The sequence below is a fragment of the Cydia splendana genome, chromosome 8 (genome assembly GCF_910591565.1).
Source record: "Cydia splendana chromosome 8, ilCydSple1.2, whole genome shotgun sequence".
NCBI classification, from domain to species: domain Eukaryota; kingdom Metazoa; phylum Arthropoda; class Insecta; order Lepidoptera; family Tortricidae; genus Cydia; species Cydia splendana.
In genome coordinates this window covers 13,658,800-13,679,061 of record NC_085967.1, presented here as the reverse complement: position 1 = coordinate 13,679,061, position 20,262 = coordinate 13,658,800, and the positions used below count along the sequence as shown (strand labels likewise).

At 37.8% G+C, this 20,262-nt stretch overlaps 1 protein-coding gene across 1 annotated transcript in view; it reads right to left on the bottom strand.

Moving 5' to 3' along the window:
- The window catches only part of LOC134793174 (kinase D-interacting substrate of 220 kDa B), a 94,485-nt gene extending 75,194 nt beyond the window's left edge, over positions 1 to 19,291 (bottom strand). The window contains exon 1 of the mRNA XM_063764762.1: positions 18,831 to 19,291. Within this exon, the coding sequence (XP_063620832.1) occupies positions 18,831 to 19,127 (297 nt within the window). The 5' untranslated portion in view covers positions 19,128 to 19,291. The remainder of the gene's footprint in view (positions 1 to 18,830) is intronic.
- Between the last annotated feature and the right edge of the window lie 971 nt (positions 19,292 to 20,262).

The following is a 20,262-nucleotide window of genomic DNA, read 5'->3' as shown; positions in this document are numbered from 1 at the left end:
TTTAGTGAGGGGGGATGGGGAAAGTTCGACGCTGCCGCGCTTCACTTGGAGCAACATTTCTCTAAAACTATACCTATTAGGGAATGTAATATATCATTTTCGGATAAATTAAGGATGAGGAATCTAGTTTTGGAGCAAAAACAATGCACTTTCTAACAAAAAAAAAGCATAAAGTAGAAAAGACTAAAAAACGTATTTTTGATTTTTTCATAATTACCAATTTTTTTTTAAAGTGTAGCAGAAATCTGAAAACAAAAAATACAGTCGTAAAGCTACACTTATTACGTTTAAGAAAATATATAGTTTAATATACAAAACTGTTGATAAATGGGAGATAAAAAATAATATTAAGCGTGGGTCAGAGTGATCTCAATACAAAATATTATGAATGTGGGAAAGTTACTTATAATTTGTTCTACAATCGTTTATTTTTCTTGTTTTTCGTAAATAACTCGTAAACGGTAGCACACAGCAAAAAAATATCTTTTACGTAAATAATCTGTTTCAGATTTCTTATAAAATAAGTACTACTGTTTTTCGGTACCATCAATATTAAAAAAAATATTGAAGGGAGAAAATAAATACTTAGGTCCCCTTTTTTAGTCATTCGTAAATAACTCGTAAACGAAGGCCAATAGCAAAAAAATTTTTAGTACATGAATAATTTACATAAAATTTCCTACAAAAAAGGTCATTCGAACTTTTTCGCTAGGATCAATATTAAAAACGATATTAAAGAGAGAAAATAAATTCTAAGGTCCCCTTTTTAAATATTGATCCTAGCGAAAAAGTTTGAATAACCTTTTTTGTAGGAAATTTTATGCTAATTATTCTTGTGTTAAAATATTTTTTGCTATTGGACATCCTTTACGAGTTATTTACGAATGACTAAAAAAGAGGACCTTAGTATTTATTTTCTCCCTTCAATATTTTTTTTAATATTGACCTTAGCGAAAAAAAGGAGCACTTATTTTATAAGAAATCTTAAACAGATTATTTACGTAAAAGATATTTTTTTGCTGTGGGCTACCGTTTACGAGTTATTTACGAAATTATTAAAAAATAAACGATTGTAGAACAAATTATAAGTAACTTTCCCACATTCATAATATTTTGTATTGAGATCACTCTGGCCCACGCTTAATATTATTTTTTATCTCCCATTTATCAACAGTTTTGTATAATAAACTATATATTTTCTTAAACGTAATAAGTGTAGCTTTACAACTATATTTTTTGTTTTCAGATTCCTACTACACTTAAAAAAAAAATTGGTAATTATGAAAAAATCCAAGATACGTTTTTTTGTCTTTTCTACTTTATGTTTTTTTTTTTTGTTAGAAAGTGCATTGTTTTGGTTCCAAAAAAAATTCCTCATCCTTAATTTAACCGAAAATGATATATCACATGCCCTAATAGGTACAGTTTTAGAGAAATGTTGCTCCAAGTGAAGCGCGGCGGCGTCGAACTTCCCCCCCTCCCCCCCACTAAATGAGACGTGGCTCTCGAGGTCTCCCGGTCTGTATCTGCTCATGACCAGCTAAGAATCAACTGTGCCAAGTTTCAGCGCATAGTCACAAAGTGCAAGGTGTCGTGCACTAACAAACTAGCTAACCATACTTCACGTACTGTTTTCGATCGGATAGATAATTCGCAAAAAGATTTATAAGTCTGGGTGTGAACCCCATAGCACCTAGTTTTAAAATAAGGACGTCATTATCTACCCGATCGAAAGCTTTTTGAAAATCCAGATAGACGACGTCCACCTGAGCTTTCTTATCCAACTCGTGTGATAAAATATGGGTCAACGTGAGCAGGTTTGTGGCCACCGATCTTCTGGGGAGAAATGCATGCTGTGTACTGGTTATGTGAGGCTGACATTGAGGGAGCAGTTTGCAATGTGTCGCCGATTCAAAAACTTTTGCCAGGGCGTTCAGAATTGCAACGGGACGATAGTTCTCGACTTTAAGTTTAGATCCCTTCTTCGGAATCGGCGTTACCCTCGATCTCTTCCAGTCAGTTGGGTATACCCCAGAATGAAGAATGAGGTTGAAAATGAACTCTATCGGACCCACAAGACTATCAATACAACCCTTGAGCACAAAAGCCGGTATCGCATCCATCAAACAACAAATGGGAATACATCCGAAAATTGTGTTCCCAATTATCCCCACCCCAATAAGGTGGGGAAAAATGGAAAATATTTTTATGCAGGGTCTTCACATATGTTCCCCGCGGAGACAAATGGGAATTCACCCATTATTGGTAATGATGGGTGCATTATTGGTGTATTCCCATTTGTCCCCGATTCACGTGACCTACGCCATACATGAGGCGGGGACAAATGGGAATGTTTTATATGAGTTTTGGTGTTCCCATTTGTCCCCGATATTGGTGTTTCCATTTGGTGCCGATACAAAAGATATCTATGCAGCGTCTTTTCCCAAATGTCTCTCGCGGCGTGGACAAATTGGAATTCTTCCGAAAATAGTGTGTTCCCATTTGTCCCCACACCAATAAGGAGGGTACAGATGGGAAATATTTATATGCAAATCCTATCACTTCTGTACCCGGCGGGGACAAATGGGAATACATCCGAAAATGGTGTGTTCCCTTTTGTCCTTACAAAAATAAGGTGGGCACAAATGGGAAATATTTATATGCGGCTTCTTTTCCTATATGTTCCCCGCGGGGACAAATGGGCATACACCCATTATTGGTTATAATGGGTGCATTATTGATGTAATCCCATTTGTCCCCTATCCACGTGACCTACGCCATATATGAGGGACAAATGGAAATGTTTTATATGCAGCGCCTATTCCCATCTGTTCCCGGCGGGGAACAATAAGAATACACCCGTTAATGGTGTGTTCCTATTTGTCCCTGCTTCAATGAAGTGGGGACAAATGGGAAAGATTGTTTGTCTTTTCCCACATGTTCCCGAAGGGGACAAACGGGAATACCCCCATTATTGGTGTATTTCCAGTTGTTCTCGCCCCACGTGACCGCCAATACATGAGGCGTATTCCCAGTTTCCACACCTCAAATCAACCAACCAGATAAACCGATAGAAAACATTTTCTTTTTACTATTGGGATATAAAACAGCTAAATAGTTATTTTGTAAGCTAACTATTCGACAATATTATTCGCAAATAATTTATTCGTGGGCTATTTTATTCGCCGAAAAAAATATTCGCGAATGAATTGAACACGAATGATCATTCGAAAAATTTATTCGTCATTCGCGAATGATTTGGTAATTCTCATTCGTAATTCGTCATTCAAATGAATTTTGCCCATCTCTGACTGAAACTACCACGAACGGAATATGTTATATTTTCCTTTAACAAAATCGCATTTTGCTCACTGTTAGCAAAGTACCCCTGTTCGAGCTGCTGAGGTGAAAAATAAATTAAATTGGTACAACACATATCAATAACATTGAACATCCATATATACATTACTACAATCTCCGCTACACGCCAAGGACGGGTTAGGCCCGCGTGTATTTAAGGTCCGTTTCGCCGTGTACACGGGTACACGGGTACCCGGATACACGGATCTTAATTACACGTGTGCACGACTACACGTGTAGAACGGGTCAGAAAACCGTGTACGTGTAGTTCGGAAACGGGTACCGAACACGTGTACACGAAACCCGGACACGACCGCGAGCCCTACTTTATATTCTCATTAGCTCATGTACTAGGCCATTATACAATAATACCTACCCAAGGGTATCGTGCTAAGTGCTCAACATTGCAATGGTAATAGAATCACGTCGGCTGGATATGAACAAACTAAATGAGAAATAAGCGAGGTAACCAATCTACCCATGACATATTCAGTTTGATTTTAGAGTATAATTAAAGCAAAGATGAAAACCTTTTCACCGAAACTCAACTAGACATACAAACACGTCATTTATGAGTAAACCTCATGCTCGAGGCGTGCCGCTAAGCCGGTTGACAATAAACGTGATAAAAAGTACACGGTCTAAAATTTTGCAGGTAAAAACTAAAAACAAGTGAAGCCTTGTAAACTTTTTCGGACTGTTTAGGAACTTGGAACGGTACGGTAGGTATTCCTTGTACAAAAAACAGCCTTTGAGATGACCACATTGAGAGAAATGGCAATAAAATATTTCAGCGCATCCAAATATTTATAATTCAAAAAAAAGTTGAACCTAAATGAAACAGTAAGCAAGACAGGTAAGTAGGTCCGCGTTGGTAATGGAAGTCGGGATCGTGAAGAGCAGCTCCGTCGTCGTTGACACGCGTAAAGGTAGGAAGTTAGAAGGGAACAAAACGTATGGCATATAAGCCATGCGAGCCAACTTAACCTAGTAAGGTTTTGGTCGAAGTCTTCTCTTGCCAACATCATTTAGTGTCCGTGTGATTTTTTTCCTAGTATTTGTATTTGCCTTTGTAAAAACGTGTAACGATTAAATATAAAATAGTTATTTGTACAACAAGAGATCAAAGTTTGATATTTCTTCGAGTGCTTATTTTGAGTCCCGTGCAAGCGAAAGATTCTATAATAGATTCACGAGCGTAGCGAGTGAATCTAATTTAGAATCTTGAGCGTAGTAAGGGATTCAAAAGCGCACGAGACGTAAATAAGTTTGATCTCGTGTAGTACACAAAATTTTTCACCCTAAGCAGTGAGAACATACCTAGAGGGACAGAGATAATAGAACCCAAGTATATCGAACTTGTATTAGACCCCGCATGTTGAAATGACATTTGACTATAAAGGTCACTTGAATGTCATTTTGTCTCACTCAGTGAGCAAAATGCGATTTTGCTCACTGAGTGAGACAAAATGAGTCAGTGAGCAAAATCGCATTTTGCTCACTGTTTTTAAGAAGCAAAGTACCCTTGTTCGAGCTGCTGAGGTGAAAAATATTTTTCTTTAGCCCCCTCTCGAAGGAATGATGAAGAAGTTATGAAATAATGCTAGATTGCGCCCTAGCTTTAGTGTTTCGTGCATATCAACAAATCGATAATCAATAGGAAACGGAGTGCAACACCGACGTAAGTTACGTTATCACGACGAGCATGCAGGCATTGCACGTCTGATCTATCATCTCTACAGATACGACTTATCACGCGAGAGTTGGTAATGTTTATGTCGGTTATGTATTATTTATTTGATACTTTCTTATATGATTGATTGTGTTCGTTAGATAACTTAATACATATTAACATTTCTCCTTGTTATAGCACTTTCCCAGGTTAACTGATTTAGCTAGGACTAAAGGCCCTAATTCCGCGAATTCACACGAATGATTGCTGAAGCGTATGAATTTGCCCTTTCATCCCAGAGGATAAACTGGACCTTATTGGGATTAGTCCGGTTTCATCAGATTTTCGTTCACTGCAGAGCTACGGTAAATATGTAAAATTTTGTACCTACACATCAAGACCGAGATCTATATTTAATCGTCAATATAATGCCTAGAATGCTCCTGTCAAAGAAAATATCACGCTATAATAAGGAGGTTTACTGGATGCGATTCTCACGGGTGTTCCGGATCATATAGAAATCATCTACCTATATGATTTCTGATATGGGAATCCCGCCAAAAACATAAATGTAAAAAAGGAGAGCCAAGTTCAATACAAAAATTATGCTTGGCTGTGGGGTTCGCCGCAAAAAGAATGGAGATCTAAATGAGTGCCAAGTTCTATGCATAATCCAAATATGTATTTATAGGAACAAAATAACATTATAAACAAGTATTAAATTCTATTTCTTTGCTTTATTGGATACCTGTTGCTGTTATTTAAAAAAATGTGAGATCTTAAAGTAGGTTAGATTTGACTTGGCCAGTTTTCATTACATCAGTCATTTTATAAAGTTATTCAACATATATATAGGGTCAGTTGTTCTACATTGAAACAATCGGACACAGTGTAACTTTGCGATATCTCGGAAACTAGGTGTTACCAGCTAGTGCCGTCTATCAAGCAAGGGCAGGCTCAGGGACCCCCAGCACCTCACCAATACGCGAGCACGCCTCGGAGAAGGAGCACGTTGCTACGAGCGTTATTGTGAATTCGTGCAGCAAAAGTTAATTTTTTCATTTATGTTTCGCAATTTTTAACCAAGATATAGAATCGAGTTTGGCGTTATTAAATTTTTTGTTGTGTTCTATGTGTATTAAAGTTTATTTGGAACTAAATATTTTTAAATTTCGTTTACTCTTTAGTGCAGTTTTTTTAAATTGTTTTAAAAAACACCCCCTTGTCTCACAATGAAACATTTGTATGTAGTATACAATGAAACAGGTCTTATGTTTAATGAAACATGATGATAACTGAACACCATTTACCAGTACACAATGAAACAAACTCATGATTTTTTTTTAAATAATTAAAGAATATGTGCGAAATTTGTGAAAGTAAAACACCATGACAATTGATATTAATTTGTCTATCATATGGCAAAATATAAGATACTTAACTTTAGAAACGGCTGAGATAGGATGGTTTATATGTTGAATGTTTCATTGAGGGCAAGTTTATAGGTCACTTGTCTAACATTGAAACAGTCGTTTATAAAACACTATGTTACCAGAAAGTGTATGATATCAAGCATGGAGATGCTTAAAACCCTCCCGCGTCCACCTAGTCGGCAATCATGCTCCGTGGACATGAAAGGTGTGCCTTTCTCGCAGCATGTCGTACGTGCCGACCAGATTCTCGATTCACAATGACATTCAAGTTGTGCACAATGAAACACGTGTTTCGCTTTTATATATTTCAGCAACCTTATAATAATTTAATACGTCGGAAACCTTTTAAATAACCAATTTCAGCCTACCACTATTTTCTCCTTTCCTTTCTCATTAATTGATTGAAAGCATATATGTATTAATGTCACTTATTTATAACACCGTTTCAATGTTCATTAACGATGTTTCATGGTAGACTAAAATTATTACATCTGTTTCACTGTAAAAATTAGAGTGTTTCATTGAAAATATGCACAAGTACACAAAGAAACAAAACTCATTTTTTTAAAAAAGGTTTATAATACAAAACCTATCAAAGATAAGTAGAAACCAAGAATGCCATACGATAGCCAACTAAATTGTTTATCTTCAAGCGAAATATCACACTCATAACTTTAACAACACCAGAGATAGGAAGGTTTGAACTTTTCGTGTTTCATTGATCAACAAGTTACCCTATATATATTTTGTAATTCTGATAAAAACTGGCCAAGCCAAATCTAACCTACTATAAAAACTCTACCTATAGTAAAACTTCTTAATTGACGGAAAAGATAAGGTAATCCTATTCTAGTATATTTATGATTGTACGTATAACAGTCTTAACGTCTTAGACAGATTTCAAGTAAACCGTCCCACTATCCCGGGGTTCACCGGTTAAATCTGGAGTTACCATTGTTACCAGTAAAACTTGACATTGGGTTAACGGTTTAACCCTCGGAGTAATTAACAATGGAGCCGCCATTAACAGGCGTTCCCCTCTGTCGAAAATAGGCGGCCAATGGTCAACCACATGTCAACCATATGTATGGACTGACGTTTATCTGACATGACGTAACTATAAATTTGATGTGCCCCTCCCCCGCAAAAAACGGCAGACTATTTTGTACCGAAAATTTTAGACATGGCGTCTCCGTTGGTTATATCCTCTAAGGTTTAACCGCATAACCCCGGGTTAGTATAGGATGGTACAACTGGTACAAGTGGCGCTCAGGTTATATCGTTTATAGACTTATGTTAATAAAATATTGCAGAAGAAGCGTAAATTGAATCTCGATAATTTGCCTATACTGACTGACTTTTGCCTTGGCCTTGGAATAACTGCTACTCATCTATCACCAACACTTAGCACTCGCACTAATTAATTATCGAGTGACCACTCGAGGTAGAATAGTCAAGTCTAGTAAGTACTACTAATATTTAGGTATAATAATATTAATATATGTAATAATATTTATTTATTTAATAATATTTATTAAATATAATAATATTTTTCAGCACACGCTCGCAAAGGCTCTCTTTATCCTTCAAAAACTGATGAGAAAGTTGCATTTCATGCAAGGGCGGCAAAGTAATTATAGATGCAAATTTTGACTAATTTCCTCAGGTTATATAGCTGGTGGAATTGACATTGACTTTTAAGCGATGATTTTGAATTTGATTTGTAATGTTTGACAGTTAGTATTTTCCCGCATTGGTAAGGTAAAAAAAAATGTGTTTCATTCGGTAGCAAACTTTGTTTAACCCTCGTGCCTTGAAACCCTCGCAACGCTCAAGATTCCACTTATCGAACACTTGCTACGCTCGTGGTTCAATTAAGAAATGTTTTGCTTGCTCGGGTATGCACGAGGGGTTAAACAACAACTTTGCCACCTTGTAAAACAAATACATAACTATTATTAAATTAATGTACCTAGCTGTATAAACAAAAACCTTCAAGTTCAAAACTACGATAAGTAGGTACCTAATGGCATGCTTGTGCTTGTACCGAACCAAATATTACATTCGTTCGTCGTAAAAGCTAGTGAGTGGAAATGATTATCGGATCATTGATCTGATAAGACACTTTATATTCATGGTTTTCGGGTTGTAGCAAATAGTGGCAGATTTCTTGTTTATGTAGATAATGTTGTTTTTTTACATTTTAACTACTTATCGGACTCTTGAAGGACTTCTTCGTATGTAGAATAGACTTTTGTAAAATTAGTGGGTATGTAAATTCTTAGGTACTCAACTTATCATATATGTATCCTGATTGCATCTTCGGCTTAAGTATTTAATTAAAAAATGTCTCTCTCTCATTTAAGATCATTCTCCTATTAAGATTTGCTATAGTATACATAATATATATACATATATGTGAATATGTAACACAGTCGCTCCAAAATAATTTACTACGAACAATACGGCTTCAATGCCAATTATCAGCCCGTGAAATATACGAAACAAAACACAGTCAACAGTATTAACTTAAGTACAGTGCTTATTTACTAAAGGTACCCTAAAAGCTTTTAGGGGCGGGTATTAGGGCGCATAGTGTTAATATAATAAATATCGTCAACAAAAAATATATAAGCTTTTATGCCTACATAAAAATGTTAGAAATATGTACTCAGAACCTTTTAAAGGATTGATAAGGTAACTTTGAGATTTGAGATTAGATTAGTTGCGGAATGGAATAGCATAGAAATGCTTAAGGCAAATAAATTCTAAGAATTATTATATAGCTTCGCCAGTGAAGTAAATACTTGTGTGTGGATAACGTGTATAAGGTCCTACGTCGATAAGGTTTCAAGGCATAGGTATTATAGTTTTATAAAACCTATACACACAGACAAGACATCCTCCAGACTGAGCATAGTAGCTCTACCCCCTCTGCCACTAATACGGTAGTTTTACTCCATTTTCGAGTCGAAAGTGTCTTTGTGTGACGTCCGTGTCTTTGAACGGACCAATCACGGCACGGGACCTCGCTCACCTCGTCCCCCGCACCCCCGTATTTTTGGCAGCATCGGTTTCATGAAATAATTGCACTAAACTTCGTCTAGAGGATTCCTAGTCTATGCCTTTACATAACGATATCATAACGCCCGTCTGGTCTAGATAGCCCTGGAGAGTTAAAGCCCTCTAAAATTGACCGCCCTTGAGTTGAACTGGTGCAAAGTGGATAAGATAAGTAAGAAGGGCGTTCTCTGGTGTCGCAGGTCAAAATCCTTTTTGGATCCCTAAGCCAGCGTACCGAGATAGTGAGTCATATGCATATGTCAGACCTAACAAGGCTGACCAAGCTGTCATGATTACATTGCAATAATTTACGAGGCTTGAATTGTTCGAGTTCCGTTTGAGTGACAATCCGAATAGTATATCAACGTAACAACGTGCCAATGGGCTGTCTTTGGCAAACAGTTAAGATGGTGTAACGATGAGCATAATTAAAACTCGACAGTAGAGGATCTACTACGAAACACTTCATTCGTTCGTTCGTCTACTTATCTCTTGTCTTGCATATTCGAGAGATAGAGAAGCAGATACCGAAATTTCGATGCCTATTCGCGATAGGCCCTCAGATCTTAGGAATATCCCGTCAGACAGCGATTAAACAAACGGTGGGATAGCAGTAACCTTTTGATATTTAAGTTGTGGAGCACACATAATATGGAAATATATTATGGAAATTTAATTTCTGAAATAAATAATTATTTAATTTAATTTAATTTATAATTTTATTTTTTATTTTATTTGAAAACATAATATACAGCATTACAGTCGAAACCAAATCACTGTACATAGGTATCAGATTATAGATATATACGTAATGTATTTACACAATTTAGGAAAATCTGATCACATCATCAACTTTCGTCCAACATCTCACAGTACATACCGCAGACACATCTGACACACAACCATCCATCGACTTGCAAACATATCACATTCTGGTGCCCATGACAGAAGCGAGTTCAACAGCCTTAGAGCCCACAAAGCTGGTGAGTATTTATGTGCTACAGTGCGTGTAATTGGAACTGCTAAAAGGTTGTGACTTCGCGGCCTTAGTAGATTTTTCGGCAGAAGTGGAACAGCGAGTCTAACAATTCTTCCAATCTCTAACAATCAACTCGGGACAGTCTGCACTGTAATGAGCGACAGGACATATGCAATGGAGCAATCGATATAAACCAACAATGACAAAGAATAACATGTAGCGCCGGATGTTTGGCGAGTCAAATTGCCTTCAAACGTGCAAATCTATTCAAGAGGTGGACTGGACTGATACATTTTTTTTCGACTTAGTCTTCACTATTCACTACTCCTTACCACGTTTCCGTGGAAACAGACACCATTTTAATTTAAAACAAAATGACCTTTTAACGTGATGTAATGTACAAGTATTGAAAGGTAAACGCTATTTTCCTTGAGGAAATACATGTTCATTAGAGGACTCCGTTAGGAGCGAGGAGACAACTAATTTAGCTCCGTTTAATTGCCTACAGTCTCCAGTTAGCTATCAACAAATTGTATTAGACCGAGACACAAGCTATATACGTCGCGGCAGACTAATACAAAATGAAATAGTAACGCTTGCCAACATGTTCACTACTACTATTATAATTAATGACTCTAATGGTACGATAATTTGCCGATATGGCATTTATTTTATCTTAATGCGCCTGTTAATTCCAGAATTTCATAGTACATACTTATAATTAAGTGTCTAATAAATTGCAGTATAGAGTAGTATGTAGAGACGTAAATAGCAAAGTCACTTCATTGAAATATAGTCGTATAAGCATTTATTCTTTCCTCGATGGCACCTACATACAAATTGTCCCGAATTCTTTGAGTCCCAGAACTCCCAGCGTAATAAGACACGTCCTCGTTTACGTTGCAATACTTGCAATACTCGTAACTTTCAGTAGCTACATGTCTGTCTTTAATATGTATTCACTAAAGGCCGCAGCAAAAGGAATATTTCAACTGAGATCTAAAACGTGAAGGTTTCCAATTAGATTATGCTATTCGTGTAAGTATATGTTGCTTAATATCTTGATTATACATTAGTAATATTTTCCGATTTATTTTTCTAAGTATTAGTGTTTAGGTAGGTCTCTTATAAGTAAGTGGAAGTAAAAATTGTACATATTGTCAAATTGAGGAATTGTACATTAAAGTACTTATTTAAGACATTTAAAGTTACGTACTTACATACGTAAGTTTTATTTACGGTCACAATTGAATATTTATAATTATGTTAATGAAGTAAAGTTTACAAACGAGTCCATGTAGTCGTATGTATTACTGGTATCACATTTAGTTATAATTTTACCTTAGGCTTCGAACGCACTACGATTAATTTCTTGCGGTTTCTGTTAAAATATATAATCTCCCTAAACCATCCATATTAGTACATGTTAGCTACTTAAACTCACTCCTATTTGTCTATGCTCAGAACCTATATATAAGTCTATGGTCTTTGACATCTTTCCTTCCTTTCCTTCCCGTCATGGCCTCCGTCAAGATATCTATGTATCGCTCTGTCCAAGTAACCTGATTAAAATGTAGTTAGTGTTTCGTAATTTAATTAATTGTGTTCGTCTGTGCCGTACAATGTAAAATCTTTCTTCGACTCTTTTTAATAAAAGAAATGGAAGAAGCTCCGAGGTTTCATTTGTGGTGAGCGGTCCACGCGCCTTTCCTGCAACTTCCACAAATGTCCTACGTAAGTTGCTAGATCTGCCGGCCCATCCAGGGTCTCCAGGTCTCTCAGGTTCCGGACCCAGCATAAATCGTCGAGAACAAGAAGACGACGATTCGCCACGGCGCATGGTAACATAACCTCACCTAACCTATAGTCAACATGGCGGCGGCTACCACAAGCGAGAATGAGCGATTGCCTCACGCTACGTTCTCGTTCGAGAAACTGGACGGAGTGAATAATTATTTGAATTGGAAATTTTGCATGCGGCACGCATTGATCATGGAAGGTTTGTGGCCTGCGGTAGAAGGCACCGAGGCAGACACAACAAAGGATCAGCGCGCCCTGGCACGAATTTGTCTTTCGGTAAGACCACACTGTATACAGCACTTGAGGGCAGCAGATACAGCTAAGAAAGCATGGTCTAACCTACAACAGATATTCGAAGACAAAGGCCTCTACAGAAGGGTCGTGCTGCTGAGGCAGTTACACCGAGCAAGCTACACGGATTATGGCTCAATGCAACTATATATTGAGGCCGTGACCACGTTCGTCCAAAAGTTAGATGACATCGGTCGCAAGATAGAAGATGCTGAAGTTGCCGAGCTACTTCTCTCCGGGCTGCCACAGGAGTATGACGTTCTGGTATCCAGTCTAGAAGCTGCAAACTTGTCAAGCACCTTAACAAGCGAGATGGTTCGAGCCCGGCTACTACAGGAGGAGTTTAGACGCACCACTAATGACAGCGACAAGGCGAATGCAGCATTATTCAGTAAAACTGGTACAAAGAAAATAATCTGCAGCTACTGTAAGAAGCCAAATCACCATAAGTCAAAGTGTTTCAAGCTAAAGAGAGACAAGAAAAACGGTGATAGTGTTCAACATGGTTTATCAGTGTTCGCTCTTGCCGCGCAAAGCTCCGATGACTGGATTGTGGACTCTGGGTGCACCAACTCAATGTGTAAGCATGAACATTATTTTAAGACACTTGACAAAAGTTTTAGCTGTGTTGTAACTGTAGCAAATGAGGAAACTTTGCAATGCAAAGGTTTAGGAACTGTAGAAGTCATTTTAGAAAATAATGTTGTTAGAACACTTGAGAATGTAATGTATGTCCCCCAAATTGCATTTAATTTGTTGTCTGTACGTAAATTAACCAAGAAAGGCCACACAGTTGTATTTAAAGAGGAGAAGTGTTATATTTTTAACAATTTGCAGCAATGTTTAGCCACTGCTTCTGGTAGTAAAGGTGTTTATGTGTTAGATTGTGTAAGTAACTTCAATCCACAGAACAAGAATGCCTCAACATGTGTGCAGAGTCACCACAACCCTACAAGCGAGGAGTCCACTTCTTGTGCTGCCGTGGATGCCACGAGGGAGCATAAATGTGCTCACACAACCTCTGATGTGCCTGCGCACATTTGGCATAAACGGCTGTCACATTTGAGCAAAGCAGGTATGTGTGAACTTCTTAATATGTCCTATGGCTTAAATTCTTCTGTTAAAGATTGTGAGCTAAGGGATTGTGAGACTTGTATTAAGGGGAAGCAAAAGGTTAAAAGTTTTCCTAAAGGTAAAGCTAGGAGGGCACAAAAATTGCTTGCATTAATACATTCTGATGTTTGTGGTCCTATGGAACAGTCAACTTGGGGTGGTTCACGTTACTTAGTGACTTTTACAGATGATTTTAGTCGAAAAACATATGGCTATTTATTAAAATATAAAAGTGAAGTTATGAGCAAATTTATTGAATTTAAAAATTTAGTAGAGAGACAGACAGGCCATAAGATCTTATGTTTGAGATCTGACGGGGGAGGTGAATATTGTAATAGTAGGTTTGATAAGTATTTAGCTGATTGTGGGATTGTTCATCAAATAACTATACCTTACAGCCCTAGCCAAAACGGTGTCTCGGAGCGTCTTAATCAGACCCTGGTCACCAAGGCACGGTGCATGCTGATAGATTCTGGCTTAGGCGTGCGGTATTGGGGTGAGGCTGTCATGACAGCGATATATATTAAAAATAGGTCACCAACTGCCGCTGTGCCTGGTGCCACTCCGGAGGAACTCTGGTCAGGATCCAAGGTGGACCTGAGCCACTTAAGGGTATTTGGATGCAAAGCCTTCTGCCATATACCTGATTGTAAATGTTCCAAATTTAGTGAAAAGTCCAAAGAGTGTATCTTTGTGGGCTATTGTGAGGAATCTAAAGGGTATAGACTAATTGATCCCAAAAATCCTACTAAAGTTATCAAGGCGAGATCTGTTCATTTTATTGAAACTGTGATAAATAATTCTAATATGAATAATAATATTTTAAATAATGATGTTTCAATTAATGATAATATTTTAAATAATGATAATGTTTTAATCTATGACAATGTTTTAAATAATGAGATCTCCCATGATGATAACAATTTGAATAAAGAAATAGTGCACAATAACAATGATATTGTACCCTATGACTCATCCGAGCATTATAATGTTTCAGAAACTTCAGTGTCGGAGCCCTGCACTGGTGATGAGGCCACCGAGGAGCAGGTCGAGCCCCTGAATGCAGAGCCAGCTTCATCTAGCGATGGCGGGGAGCAGCATGTGGCAGTGGTGCCACCAGAGTGCAGTGCTGAGGATCCAGAGTGGGCCATGAGCCCGCCTGACCACCAGTACCAGTCGTGCAGCGATGGTGAGGAGTCCGAGGAGCAGTTGCCAGCATCTGAGCACGACGTCATCGCTCAGCCTAGCACGGGACGTCCCATCAGAAGTACACGGGGTGTCATGCCCGAAAGGTATGGTGATTACGATCTATCCCTTACGGCTCATGTTGAGCCCGAGCCCCTTTTCTATTATGAAGCAATGGCATCTGATAACTGTGATAATTGGAAAGCTGCAATGCAGAAAGAATATAATGCTCTCATTAACAACAATGTTTGGCGGCTAGTAGACCGACCAAAACATACAAATATTGTAAAATGTAAATGGGTATACAAGGTCAAAAGTGAAGCTTCGGGAAAAGATAAATATAAAGCTCGGTTAGTTGCTCGTGGTTTTTCTCAAAGAAAAGGCGAAGACTACAATGATGTTTTTGCTCCTGTCGTAAGACATTCTACCATGAGAATTTTATTCTCATTGGCGAATGATCTTGACATGGACATAAAACACATTGACGTGGCTAATGCGTTTTTAAATAGTAAACTGGACGAGACAATTTATATGGAGCAACCCGAAGGTTTCATTTCTGACCCAAATAAGGTTTGTTTATTAAATAAAAGCCTGTATGGGTTGAAACAAGCTAGTCGAATGTGGAACTTATGTGTAAATAAATTATTAGTTAATAATGGCTATGTGCAAAGCCACTGTGAGCCGTGTGTGTATGTAAAAAGGTCCAATAATAAGCTATCGATAATAGCATTATATGTAGATGATTTTTATGTGTTTACACAGGACCATGAATGTGCAACTTCATTACTTAACTTATTGCAAAAGGAATACAATGTAAAAGATCTTGGAGATCTCAATAATTGTTTAGGTATAAGTGTTGTTCGTGACAGAGCGAAAGGCATTTTAAAATTGAATCAAACAGAATACATTAAACAATTATTAATACGTTTTGGTATGGAAAAATGTAAGCCTGTAAGTACACCCATGATGTTGAATTGTAAATTAGATAAAAGTGAATCGACTACTACAACTCTGCTTGATAATGAAGTGTTTCGTTATAGAGAGTTGTTAGGCAGTTTAATGTATCTCTCAGTATGTACTCGACCTGATATAGCCTTTGCTTGCAGTCAGTTAAGTCAATTTAACCATACTTTTGATAAGAGTCACTGGTTAGCAGCCAAGCGCGTCCTTAGATATTTAGCAGGTACTTTAAATCATTCACTATATTTTTATAGGAGTAATGACTTAAAAATTAATGCATATGCAGACGCAGACTATGGAAACAATCTGGTGGACCGTAAGTCCTATAGTGGTTTTATTGTGAAACTGGGTGCTTCTACTGTAGGTTGGGAATCTAGGAAACAAAAATGTGTAGCTCTTTCATCTACTGAAGCAGAATACCTATCAATTGGGGATGTATGTAAAGAATTATGTTTCATTAAAAATTTAATTTCTGAGCTTACAAATAAAAATATTGATATTGTAATTTATAATGATAATCAAAGTGCACATAAGCTGCTAGAGTCTAAGGAATATTGTCATAAGAGAAGTAAGCACATTGATATTAGATACCATTTTGTAAAGGATTTAATCCGAGATAATTTTGCTCATGTCAAGTACTTACCAACTGAAAACATGATTGCAGATGTGCTTACTAAACCTCTAGGTAGAGTGAAACATGTAGAGTTTACAAAGCTAATGAATGTAAAGTCTTAAATGTGAACTTTTGTTATGTTTAGCAGATGGTCTACGGAGCTTAAGGGGAAGTGTTAAAATATATAATCTCCCTAAACCATCCATATTAGTACATGTTAGCTACTTAAACTCACTCCTATTTGTCTATGCTCAGAACCTATATATAAGTCTATGGTCTTTGACATCTTTCCTTCCTTTCCTTCCCGTCATGGCCTCCGTCAAGATATCTATGTATCGCTCTGTCCAAGTAACCTGATTAAAATGTAGTTAGTGTTTCGTAATTTAATTAATTGTGTTCGTCTGTGCCGTACAATGTAAAATCTTTCTTCGACTCTTTTTAATAAAAGAAATGGAAGAAGCTCCGAGGTTTCATTTGTGGTGAGCGGTCCACGCGCCTTTCCTGCAACTTCCACAAATGTCCTACGTAAGTTGCTAGATCTGCCGGCCCATCCAGGGTCTCCAGGTCTCTCAGTTTCAACCTAATTTCTGGCGGTTTCAGTCTAATTTCTTGCGGTGTCTGCAGTCTTGCAAATGCGTGCGCTTAAGAAGCATGCTGTAAGTTACACTTATTGCGGATCAGAAACAGCAAAAAAATAATCGCAGTGCGTTCTAAGCCTAAATGTTTCTTCGTTGTAGAGGCGGATCTGGTACGCTTTTACAGGGAAATTTTAATCAGCGGGACGACGCGTAGGCTGGTACTGGTATTAAGCTCTTTGCTCTTTATTTAAGCTTTTGTTCTCCCAATTGTCGGCACAGTCAAAGCTTTTTGTGGCCATAATTAATTATAAGGGTAGTTCGTAGAAGCAAAATAATTTACTTACGATTTTAGAATAGGTTACTAAAGACTATTTTAAAATAATTGTATGCACACAATCAAGCAAATGGTCAATAGAATATTGCAACGGGCAAGCGTCACCGGAATCAAATAGCGTAATGGACGGCATAAAATGCAGGAGTGCCTGCTCAAGTATCACGCGCCGCGGCTCCGGTTTGAATTGGTGGAATTAAATCGAGTACCCGCACCTCGTTCTTGGTAATTTGTCGGCCTCGTGTCGTACATTTGTTACATCGCAGCTGCAACCGATTAAGCGCGCGTGCCTATTTGTTCTCTAGCTTTAGGTACGCGGGTCAATGATGCCCAACTGCTAATAGGTACGTTGAATCACACTTTTTAATATCGACTCTCAAACTTCAATGATTGTGTGTATAAATAAGCGATAAATCACACATCAACAGTAGTTCTGACGTTTTCTGCCTAGTATGACACAGATTCACAAACGTAAAGTGGAATGCCACGATCAACTATGCATTTATTACAGTTTATAGTTTACCAAAGACCATAAAAGGTTTACGATTTTACAGCTATACCTACATATAGGGACGTAGAGTTGAACGAATGTGTTGCTGTATTATTACATTATATTTTTTTTTTATAAATTGTAGTAGCCCTGTACCCTGCTAGTGAACTATATCCGGCTACTGTTTCAACATTGTATTCGTTTTGGTACCTATACGATTCTTTATCAATAGCGTTTAAAAACAGTTTTTATTGTCAGAGTTTAATAACAACATCAACAGTTGTTTTAATGATGTTCAAGGCTTTAAAGATGCTAACATACATTGTATAGATAACTCTACCATCCACGCTTGATTAACATGCGTAACTTGACTGCAAATGTAAATAACGTAAAATAAGTAGTACAAAACAATGTGCATTCAGCATTGTGCTGTGTCGTATAAATATGACTAAGGCGGAAGGGTTTCATTGTAGCAGCCCATTGTATTGGAATCTCAAAATAGAAGCCATACCTACTACACGCGTCGAATCCATCGAATTGCATGAAATTTGTGTCGCAAGGTCAGACTCTTAATGGTAATCAAGATTGACCCCGCTTTTTTGACATTATCAACGTGGAACAGAGCCAAGGACGCAAAGGCCACACAATCACTCAGTTGAGTAAACACGAACTAGAATTAAACAGAAATGTTACTCATGCTATGTTAAAGAAAACAGCGAGGTTCTTTGTCGTGTTTAAGTTTGATGACTAAAAGACAAACATGGTAAGTATAAAAACAACCGAGCTATGAGACGGCACGTTTCAGGTAGTGGAAGAGGGACGATGACCGATTCGAGCCGACAAAAATGACAACAAAAACAACAGAGCGTAGTGAAGTCAATTACAACAATATCATGCACACTAGCACCAGGCGCGTTGTCATGAGCCGATTGAACAGTTGGAAAGTGCATTAACCTCTATACCTCTTGACCTCTATGATGCTCTCCATTCCAAATGTCTTTCCAGTGGATGAGGTGGTGCAAGTGGTTCATATAGTTGTGGTGGCGCGCGACCACTTTCTTGCGGGAGTCGGTCGGAGATGGGGGAGCCGTGAGGGACTGCCGACGCCCGCTTGCGGCGGCTATCACGGCCCGAGGAAGCTGGGACGCCAGCAGGCGCTCCGTCTCCGGGCCCTCATCAGACGATATGCTGTCCGTCAGCATTCGTGCATTCCTCACTCTGCCTCTAGGCAAACTACACTGGGAGTCTTGTTTCTTCATGTTCACTCACTGTTTATGTTAGATAGACGGATCGGTTTGATGTTATCGCGAGTTCGCGGACACGTGCAGCGCGGCCGGCGCCGGAGCGGAGACAGAGCGCCGCGATGGCACGTGGGCGCCGCGCCGGCAGTCGGCACCCGGCGACGTCAAAACAACGGCTTGCGCGACCACTCACTACTACCCAGAAGGTCCACCACGAACTCCGTAATTAGTATATCTCCATTGTCATTTGATGAATTTTAGAGTGAAAGGTCGAAATAGAATAGACGAATTTTAACGCGAAGTTTGCGGTAATTGCTCAGCCTGTCGCTAATTCGTTAATCAATATTATGTATAATTGTCATTTAATTTAGCATCGCACTAATATTGCGAATTTGCGACAGTGATAAGCATAACAACAGGGGGATCCTATATTATCTAATGAAGTGACCTGTTCAAGTAGCCTTATTAAGATAACAGAATAGTGTGCAAAATATGCAGCAACAATTATTATACCTAATTATAACAACTTGCCAGGATAATTATAAGCTATTGTTGTTATATATTTTATAGAGTTTTAATAAGTTATTATATACACTACCGTTATAGTGTTGCTTAGTATTTTAATCTTTAGGTATATAGTCTCAGTGCTATCAAAGTCAGAGTGAATAATCTTTTTGTATAGGTGTGGTTTACTATTGGCCAAAACATGTTAACCTATAGTTTTGTTTTTGTTACCTATAGATTAGGATGATTCACAACATAAGATTCAATTAGTGTGTCAAGAAGGTCGCTTTGGATTTATTTAACTGCAAAAGCTAAAAAGAGATAATGTTTTTTTTTATAAACATTTAAATTAAAAAAGTCTCATTTTATTTTCTAAAGCGATAAATCATAATCATAACCAATGGCTTGACCGCCTTGACCCTCAGATCTTGAACAGATATGCTTCATAATGTTTAAATACTTAAGTAAAAGAATAAATAATTATATTTTAGGTACCTAATTTATATTGTAGTACACACTAACATCACTACCACAAAGTAGCAAGTAATATTTTGCTTCAGAAATATGTACATGTAAATGTAATATATGCCATAAACTTTGACATTATTTTACTATTACATTAGTCCTAAATGACACAACGTGAATCTAA